General features: G+C 37.6%; 1 protein-coding gene across 1 annotated transcript; it reads right to left on the bottom strand.

Annotated features, from left to right (window-relative positions):
* Window positions 1-588: 588 nt before the first annotated feature.
* TCTN2 (tectonic family member 2) lies at window positions 589-10,466 on the bottom strand (the record flags this gene model as incomplete). Its single annotated transcript, XM_010289284.1, has 17 exons — window positions 589-704; window positions 1,536-1,624; window positions 2,137-2,262; window positions 2,918-3,074; window positions 3,474-3,577; window positions 3,978-4,089; window positions 4,416-4,496; window positions 4,818-4,895; window positions 5,155-5,283; window positions 6,234-6,302; window positions 6,993-7,128; window positions 7,765-7,888; window positions 8,113-8,309; window positions 8,662-8,762; window positions 9,009-9,204; window positions 9,958-10,031; window positions 10,353-10,466. Coding segments are annotated over 17 exons (2,003 nt in total), but the record flags the coding sequence as incomplete, so codon positions are not given.
* Window positions 10,467-10,824: the final 358 nt, after the last annotated feature.

Genomic DNA, 10,824 nt, shown 5'->3' with positions numbered 1-10,824 from the left:
AAACCCCAAACTGAACGTCGTGTTTGATCAACTGAAGAAAAGCGGTAGTAAATGTTTTCTGTGCCGCCCGGGTCAGACAGGTTGCCAGTGCAAAGCATGGACTGGAAAGGAGTTACAGATCAATACATGAAAACACCGGAAGCATCATTCCTTGTCAGAATTGGGAACAGCCTGCCTGCTGCTACAAAAACAGTTGGGCACGTGGGGTTTGCTATGGCGAAGAACTGCCGCCTCGACCCTCTACGCCAGGAGGAGAGAACCAGCTTGATGGGACAAAGGCCCAGGCGTGAGGAGGACCCTGACCCCTCTGCAGCCTCCAAGCTGGGTCGCCCTCACGCAGCAGGTCATGCAGAGCTCACCCTATTCACATTAGCTCTGCACTCCAAATGCAGAGCCTAGCACTTAAAATAATTCTAATACTTTTTGTTTTAAATAACACAATCATTTTCTGTATACCATAAGGTATTAATTTTATGTATCTTTAAATGTTTATATAAACAGTCTACAAATTCCCAGAGTATTATCCATAAATTTTACCCAAAAGTACTTAAAATACTAACAAAAGTGGTTCTCTTTACATCAACATTTTTAAACCAAGGAACTGTTTAATAATTTAGAAAACCAAGGGTTACTCATAATTGCTGCAAGTAAAACAAGAAATGCCAGTAACAGGCCTTTAGCAAGACACTGGGAATATGGTTCTCCTGAAAAAAAAAAAAGAAAAAATTATAAGCATATGAGAGCTAAATTTTAGTTTAGACAACAACCTAAAGGATACAGATCAAAGTATATGCATAGACTGCATAAAATAATGGAGCACAAAGCAAGCAATTAAGATGCTTCATACTTCTAAAACTTAATACTTTGTATAACTTCAGGCCCTGATGTGCGATAACTAACACAGGCAGTGGCAGTTGCCTCTGTCCATGCAGCTCTCAGAATGGAGTCCAAGTGCCTTGAGGCCCTTTGAAATGCAAGACACATTATCTACAGAGTCTCCCGCAAAACATAACCCACCACAGTCCTACATAGATGAAATTTAAAAATTAACTGTCTTGCCATTATGGCAAATTTTTACTGGAACTCATATGGGCTGACTGAAAAACACATACTGGCAAAGTGAGAAACAAAGTCTCCCCCCCCCTGCTTCAAGGTCAATGACACAAGGCTACAATTACAGTAGGAAACAGAACAATACCATAAAGCGATATATTCTCACCTGCCTTAGAAAGCATACCTCCCTCCAAACTCTACAGGGGAGTAAAAAGAGTATCTCTCTCTGCCAAACAGATACTCACAAGATTTCAAGCTTATCCAGAAACTACTCCTAGTAATTATTTTTTCCACTATTCTAACTAAGAAATTAATGCATTATCAAGGAAAAAATTAAAAAGACCTTTTGGACCATGCTTTCTAAAAGAGAAGTTTTAATTCCCTACTACAAAGCATTCTTCCAGACTAAACTCCACACATCTAATTACGTTTCAAAGAAATATGGCCAGTTCATGGTATTCTACACTGCTTATTATTTTTACCTGTGTAAAACCGTGTCAATGGATATAAAAGTTGTGGCCAGCACACATCATTTCGATTGCAGTCAAATTCAGTATAATTAATCTGAAATCTGGGGCGGGGGGGGAACAAAACAAAACCAGGTTTATTAACTACCGTAGCAGAACACCGGCACAAGTGGAAAAACACAGTGAAAAGGTATCCAGATTACAGGAAGAAAACAAAACTAAACCACAAGCTTCTCATTATTCTCTTACAACTTTTTTCTCTAATAGAAACAGGAGCCTCCCCTCTGTTCCATTTCTGTCATTTTTAGTCATCTTGTGATTAACATTTTCAGACAATGGCTACTTTGGGAGCCTCACTCAGCACCCCTTCTCCACTCAAGTAAACAAGACAGAAGCTTTTCTGCTAAAACCAAATGACAACTTCGCAGGGTAATTTAGACGCCTTCATGTTCTTCATGCTCCTGGGGAAGATTGTCACTAACAGAATTGTTACTCGGTAAATCTTTGAATCAGTCCTTCTTGCTCTGTACTCCACCAAACCAAAGTAAGATTTTGATCAATGCTATTCAGATCTGCTTAACATAATGTCAAGTATCAATGTTTTTACAAAAATTACCTTGTCAGTGGAATGGGTGGCTGAGCTGGCACTTTAATAAACTGAACAGAAACAGTGATGGGAAGAAAGCTGATGCTGTTTTCACAGATAAACCCGCACTGGAATTGCCATATGACTGTTGAGTAACTGTAAGAATATGCATAACTATTACTTGAGGACTGTAAATGGGTATTTAGAGCCTAAACATAACCATGAAAGGACAAAATAGACAGTATTTAGGAGGAGGTTGATGGTCTCTGGATTTTCAACACCCTGCAGGGAGAGAACTTGCAAAGTCTGGAAATTAGGTAAAACAGAACAGAATCCCATGTATTTGACTGGGATTGACTTGGCGACAAAAAGTGTTTGCAAAGTGAAAATTCCCTGCTTTGGGAAAGAACAAAGCATTTACCACAGCTCTCAAGAAAAGCTCTACATTGGGGTAAGCCAGAACACAGGACAATGTTGTCACTTCCATTACGTGACAAGAAATTAAAAAATTCTTCTGATGGAATGCTTTGCATATGCCTACTACTGGCAGCATCATAGATTTAATATTTCAGTGAAGTAGAAAGATTATCTGCTTTAAACCATTACTTTACTTTTTTTTTTTTCAGAGGGAGAAAGGCAAATCTAGTTGTGATCAAAGGAATTTGGATTGCACAAATAAAAGGCACATAAAAAAATCAGAAATAGTAAAATAACATTTTTGTTTGTAAAATTTAATCTGGCTATGTTAGGTAAGCACGTATCAAAATGAAACATACATTTGTCAGATAGCCAGAGACACAACTCTCTCTACCTGATCTGCACAGCAAGAATCTCTTGCTGGGGAATCCCTTGTACTGCACCCACATCAGCAAAGATTATGCGAATATTCAGATTTGCAGGAATATCTGGACAAATGCCTTTTAAGCTTCCAGTGCTCACATTGGCATCAGAATTAAATGGATCAAGACCTATGGAAGAGAACGGAGTTATATTAGATGGAAATATCATGGAAAACTCTACATTTTCCGTAATTATATTATTGTCATAGTCCAGTGAAATACTGATAACTGTCACACAGGAACATAGAAAAAAACGTTTCCTCTGTATAAAATACCCATAAAGGAATACTTTATCAACAGAGAACCAAAATACCAAGTCATGTGCGTACAGGCTGACAGTAAATACATGTTAGTGCAGTATCTATATACATACTGAGTTATATGTGTGTGTACATGTATATGGATGGATCCAGACACGCCGATCAGTATCTTTAGGCATTTGAAATTATATTTTGGTTTTACTTTGAGATGCTCTATTCATTGTATGGGCACATTTAAACTATAAACACCACCACAAACCTCACTTACGTATAATTTCTACCCAGTCATGTAGATCACCATAACTTGAATTGTCCCTCTTTCCAACATGAGTAGCTTGTATTAATGAACTCAATTTCTCAGTTACATTTCCTCTGCAAAATAAGAATGTAAGATTACACAAAAAGTAAATCTGTGCTGTCTACCACTCTGGGTTGCAGTATACCATTACATTTTATCATAAGGTCAGTTTCTTCTGCAAGATGTTGTTACTCAACAAAAACAAACTTGAACTATTGAGTTATCTGTTGAAGGGAAGAAATGGCAAAGCATTCCAGTCCAACATAATCCTCATTTGAATACAGAGATGCAAGTGAAACCATTATTATAATTTCCCTTTTAAGAAAAAGTGAGGCTATCAGCCACAGAAAGCTGAAATGCATACATCAATAGTTAAAAAGAACGTCACAGTGCTGACAGGAGTCACTTGTAGAGACTCATGTAATAAGCAACAGGAGGGATGCAGGGAAAAACAATTCAACCTACGTAGCTCACCTTAAATGGCTGCAATCTTCATTAATACCAACTTCTAGAATGCACCCAGAGATTGAATCTAGTCCGAATAAAACTGATGTATAAGTTGCTGACGTACATAAACCTCTGCCAGCTATGAAATGAAAACATCTTACTTGAGCTTTCCTGTGTCAACCTTTCAATCTCTACATTTCAATTTTATGCAAAAACATCAAACCAAGTGGTATAGTTCAAAAATAGATACAAGTCCATTCAACTTAAATTTTCCAAGAAAGCATTAGAGGCTTACTCACTGAAGTTTGAACAAAGACTAGAGAACAGTCTAGAAAAGCAAAATTTGTGAAGAGATTCTTAACTAAAATACGTAAAAAAAACCCCAAAACAAACCAACAAACAAACCAACCCCACCAACATTTTAGCATTAACTATAGTTGAAGCTGCAACCTCACAAGCTAGTACCTGGCTGCCAAATGCTTAGGCTTCCAAAAGTATCAGAAGCATTCATATTTGCAGCTCTCACTGGTTTTCCAACTTGATAACCTAAGCATAGGAGGGTAAATTGTAAACATTGTATAAGAATCTGTAAGCATTAGCATTGTTTTAATGATAAATGTCATCAATCTCAAAGTAAATGAACAGACATTTCCCTTACAATAGGAATACACTCACATTAATTATTCAATATCTATACAACAAAAGCCTAAGAACCAATCACTGCTATTACAACTGGCAGTGCTTTAAAAGACAGGAGGGTGGGGGCTAGCAGCATAAAGAGATATAAAACAGAGTCACTGATAATAAAACGGACAGTACACAATTTTTTCCTTTTCACTTTTACGAGGCACAATAAAGTAGTAATACCTGGGTTCCCAAACAGTTCTGATGCATTAGTACTCTCTAAACTTAGAAATTCGACTGTGAATCTCCGTGTCAGTATTTCTGGTAAAAGAAAAAAAAAAAAAAAATATTACTTTACTTTTAAGTAAGTAAATTAGCAAAAAGTATGCTTTATGTAGGATACAAACTTCCATCCTTCATTAATAACAGAAGAGTCAAAATAAAACAAATTAATGGAAATCAGCCCCATAAATTCAGGGGGGAAATTCTTTTTAAGAAATATTAGTAAATAAGATATTCTATCACAGAATTTCCATGCTGGAAGAAAAAAAAAAAAATTGTGAAAGAAATTTCATGATACCTCCATCACATAAAGTTCCGCGGAGAACTGTGACATTTATTTGTTCTATGTTGTTGTCTTTACAAATGAACGTATAATGCTCTGCAAAAGTTGCATTTTCACACATAATCATAGTAGCATGAAAGTTTTCTGGCAGAAATAAAAAAAAAGGCCATAATGAAAAGCATTGCTAATGAGAAAGCTATATTACTGTAGCTGAAAAAGAACAGATTAAAAAACTCTAGCAAAATTATGGAAATGATAACATTCATCTTTTTGAGAATATATTTTACTGTTTGTCATGGTTTAACACCAGCAACTAAGCACCACGCAGCCACTCGCTCACTCCCCCACAGTGGGACGGGGGAGAAAATCAGAAGAGTAAAACTCATGTTTTAAGTCCTATCTCATTAGGACAGTGCAACAGTACAATCCGCTAGCTTATCAGCATTTTATCATCAGCAGTTCCAGGTCCTTTTGTAGCTAAACCTTTCCAGAAGAACCCAGCACTAGACTTCACGTCACCAGCTGATGCACACCTCTGGACTTAGCACTCCCCCTACTTTCATCTCATCTGGCCCAGGGAGCCATCACTGCCCAGAAAAACAAATTAGCTTGGATTCCGTTAGTTCCATTTGTGTTGCATTACCCTCCCACTGACTGGGAACCACTGTTCTACATCAAATAACCGCTTCATTGGCTGAAAAGGGCCCTTAAAAAGGCACCAGAGCTTAAAAAACAGACACATATACATCTGCTTACAGTCTGCCCACTCACCCAAACTTGCATGTTCATCCTGGAGATTTTTTAAAACATTCTTTGTATCTTCGGTGTTTTTGGTTGGGTTTTTTTCTTCTCAAAAACTGCTTTTAATGTAAGCTAAGGGACCCAATTTCTTGACCAACTTTAAATCAAGTAGGGGTAAATTAAGTATTTTCTGCTTTGCAATAAGCCAAACAGTTTACTTTTTGAGCATTAGATAACATACAAGATCCCTCCTAAGAATTGCAGCAGGTAAACATTTTAGGCATCAAAATAACCAATTTCTTATATAGTCCAGGTTAGGTAAGAAACATATTTATTAAATGGAAGAGACATACCAATTTCAGTGATGAATTTGCCACCTATGTCAGTGATGGTCCTATAGATGACATTTTGTTGGATTAAGTCTGAGAATAAAAAACAAACACTCAGTAATCCTCACTAATAAGAGACAGACATACTGTTTTCACATCCAAGGTACAATCCTTGTTTTTATGAAAATGGGGTGGGAAATTATTTAGAAAGTTAATTTTGCTAAAGAATAAATCAGTTTATGTATTTTCAGAGAATAGCTAGTTTTCTCTGGGTCTTGCAAAGGTAATATAGATGAACAAAATCAGACAATTAGGTAGCGTAAAATAAATTATCTTCATGCTGGTAATCATATTATCTCAAACTCCAGAAGGACACTTCATAAGTATATGCTTTTGTAATGCAGAAAGTAACAACTTCTCACTATTTCTAAAATGATGATACTGCACCCTCTTGACAGAAAAAGGGCTCTGCAACAGTTTGAAAATAGAAAGCGGGCGAGATGCTGTTCTGTCATGTGTAGCCATAACCAGTACGAGTCACCAGAAACAAATAAATGGGAAACAAAGGCCAATCCCGCTATTTCTTATATCCTAAATCTTGGGGAATAGCGGGACACTTGCTTCATCAGAAACAGGAATAGAACATCCTCAAATGCTGAACTACAGCCACCAGATAACAGAGATATTATATGTCGCTACTACGTCAACAGCCGTCGGGTTTGTTCTGTTCTAGCAGCTCTGAGAAACATAAACCACATTTCTGTTAGGGTTTATGCAGCGTACCTCCAGCACCGCTGTTTATCCTCACGTCATGGGGCAGTCCTTCCTTGTAGGACGCTAGAGTGGTACGGCATTTGACATCAAAGTTCTGTAGATACGCTATGGGGGCATTTTCAACACACTGTCCTGCTATGGATTGCTGCAGGTGGTTCAACAGAAATAAGTTATGTTGGACCCTTTTCTAGCCCCCCGCTTTTCATTTTAAGACTATTTGTTAGTGAAATGCTCCAGGTGTGTACTACAGCCATATATGACAAGTAATCTGATGTTATCAAAATACCTCAATCTGTAGCAAAACAGAGGTTAACATTTAAAAAGCACAGCTTTAAAAATAGTTTCAATGTACAGTATGGCTTCATCCTAATTTGTCAAAATAATTATAACCAACATAAAATGCAAAAGGAATTTGAACAAAAGGTACAACCAGATGACTAAGATTCAAAGGGAAAACCATCTATAGTGCTAAGTAATGCAGCAGGCAAGCCAAAAAATACAGAAATATGATAATCCATAACCTACTAATTGGGATGCCAAGCTTGCTTTTACATCTTGAAATAATGAAGACATTACCATTTGGGAGGAATGGGCAGGGGGATCAGGAAGGATAATGCTTACTCATAATAATAACTTGGGGGGAGGGGTGTGAAAAAATATATTCTACCACTTCACAACAGCAAGTTGCAGAATCTGGTTACAAAGTCACAAGGAGTGTGATATACAGAGAGTATCAACCAAACTAAGAGGAACCAGACACTTCTAAACATGAAGCGGTTACCTGGGGAAGGGTAAAATACTCATTTTCCTCTGTCATAATTGGATCTCCTTGTCTGTAGCCACTGAAAAGTTTCCCAGGAGAAGTTTGTAAAGGGATCTTAAATGGAGGAACTCTGGGTGTAGAACTGCAAACAAGTTTAAAAATGAAACAATTCTTTACTCCCTACCTCACACGAACAATTATTCATTTGCTTTCATGTCCCATGTTCTCATATAGTACCAATGACATTTCTCCATTTGCATTTAAAGCTCGTATCTTAAAATTCCAACTTTCATTACACAGGCAGGTTACATTTTCAGTAGCATGCCTAATGTGTTTGTTAAGAAAGTAAGTTTTCTTAAGACTTACGTAGAGCCATGATAAAAGTAACCAAGAAATGGTGTGTTGTTAAGAGAAGACTGTACACAAAGGAAGGGAAACCAATCAGGGGTATATTCCATTGACTGAGAAGAGCACAGCTGATCAAAAGGTGGATTTACATCCCCACCAAACACTCCAGTAAAACATGATTCATTGAATAACTGCTTCAAGTCTGGCGTACACTCCTGAAAGGGAAAAGAATGGTCACTTTTTAGCATGGTAATTGCATTATTGTAGGCACTACAGCCATACTTACAGGTAAATCAAACCAATCTTGTAGAGAGTGGTCATATTTACTACTAGAAATACTGGAAAATCCAAACAAGCCCTGTAGCCCTATCTAGTCTGAAGCATTCAGCATCTCTCTCTTGCCCCAGAATCACAGAATCACTAGGTTGGAAAGGACCTTCAAGACCATCAAGTCCAACCATTACTCCAGCACCACCATGTCCCCTAAACCATGTCCTGAAAAGACAGACAATAGAAAAAGCCTAGAAATTTTAAACACTTAATCAAAGTTTAATATGAAGTAAGTACCGGATCACAGCAACAACGAACATCACAAGCTCCAGCTGTCAAGTCACAAGGACAGGAGCCCAGGGGCTGAAACACCTGGTTTGGGATGATAGTTGCATTTTCTGTAAAAGTAGTTTAAAAAAAAAGAAAAAAAAAATCAGATTAAATGGACTTGAAACCAAATAAATAAATAAATAGACCATGCACATTGCAGTTCATTCTGACAGTGTACAAATCTTTTGTTAAATTCCATTAATGATCATTCAGTATCTCTTAATCCCGCTCAAATTCCACTTTTTATGTTTTCATATATAAAGGAAGAGAACAGCCACAATGCCATTTCTTCTTTAGTACATATAAACACTTACCTGACACATTTCCTGTAAAGGAAGAGTTGGCATATATTTCAGCTTGAATCAGGAGATGTGCCAACATCACTGAATAACGGCAAGCCAAAACGTGAAGTGTTTCAACCACACAGAGTGGTTTTGTGCAGCAGTCGGTGGCATTCGGCAAACACAACTGCAGATTTCTAGTCAAGCTTATGGTCACTTTGGAAGTGCTCTGAAAAAAAGGCAAAATAAAGTTTGGCAGCTTTGACAGCTTGTATTAAACTACTCCTACTTATACCACTCATCGTTTTCTGAAAGAGAAGCTTCAGTACTACTGTGTTTTGTCAGCACTACAATGCAATGCTCTTCTTTATACATAAAATTGGACATTTTTTGAGAGTGGAGTGACAAAGGGTCTGCTACTGAGATATGCAAATAAAGTAAGGATATGAACTGTACACAGAACTCTTTAAAGCATGCACATAGATTACCTCAGAAACCACAAGCACAATTCTAAAGAAAAGAACAAATATTGAACAGTGAATTTCACTTTTTACAGCTACCTTCAGCTGAAAACTGGAATGACTGCAGAGTTGATAAAACCCCTAAGGAACTACACATAACACTGAAGGCACATGTAATAAATATGGATGTTCCAGAGCTCATGCTATATAGAACCACTACTTTTGTATTTCTGTTAGCTCCTTCAGCAGATCTGAAACAGCCTCAAATGCTACAGCCAGACAGGAAGTACAGGCCATTCTGGAGACTAGGAGGACGAGGAGAACAAGGAACCAGTGTCAAAGCTGCACGTCAGCAAACTCCAGCAAGAGCATACAGACAAAGGGATATATCAAGGAAAAAAAGGCAAGGGACGATATTCAAACTGGGTTGTTAGTACATTAACATTTTGCTAGTATGTCATTAGCTCTTAATATATGACAGTTCATTCTTTCCCATTTTGAAGAATCACTATTTCACATACCATACCAGGTGTTACATTCAAATTCCAATCACCAGCTCTTTCACTTTCGCTGCAATTTGCAAGTTGCAATTCTCCTGTATCAAAACAAAAATTTTTAAAGTATGCCACCGTCATTGAGAAAAGACTAGAAAATCAGAAGTACATTTAAACTCCTCTTGTGCCTTCAAGTAGGCATATCCTCAGGCCTAGCTGACAAGGAGTCAACAGAGGAGTAAGGGCTTAATCAGCAGAAGTCCTTTGGAGTTCCTATTTCAATAACTATTAAAGCACTAAATGAAGCACATTGCTGTTTCTCCAGTAATTTTAGTGACAGAAAAAGTATTCATAATTCAAATACATTTATTTGCATGCTATTTGTGGGGGAAAAAAGGAATAAAAAAGTGAAGCATTCTTACCTGTCTCTTCATCTATAGAACTTAAAGATATAGAAAAATTAACTCCGAAAGAATCTCCAAGAAAAAATGAATTTACCCTGGGCCCTGACATACGGATAAATGAAGGCCAAAAAACTAAAAAAAAAAAAAAAAAAAGAAAGAAACAAGTCTTAACACACACTGAAAGAGGTAAGACCAGTAAGACATATTTAGGTTTTACACTTAGGCTAGATTTTTACCTTCCTATACTTATTGTCACAAATAGCACAAAAATATCTAATGATAGATTACGCCCTCAGCACGTGGCCGTAGTTTGAGTTTAGGGCTCCAAGTTGGGAGTTTCACTAGAATTTCCTTTACAGAGTTTACCAATGCTGCAAGGTCCGACAGAAGCAGCTCCTTTTCCCCCTCCGAGTCTCCACCAGCGCTCAGCCGTGGCAGGACCCTGCCGGGCCAGCACCTATGTGTTGGGGGACCGAAGAGCCCACGCCCT

Source organism: Phaethon lepturus, unplaced genomic scaffold (genome assembly GCF_000687285.1).
Source record: "Phaethon lepturus isolate BGI_N335 unplaced genomic scaffold, ASM68728v1 scaffold46976, whole genome shotgun sequence".
Classification (NCBI taxonomy): Eukaryota; Metazoa; Chordata; class Aves; order Phaethontiformes; family Phaethontidae; genus Phaethon; species Phaethon lepturus.
The sequence above is the reverse complement of the archived record's forward strand: the minus strand, read 5'-3'. Positions and strand labels throughout refer to the sequence as shown.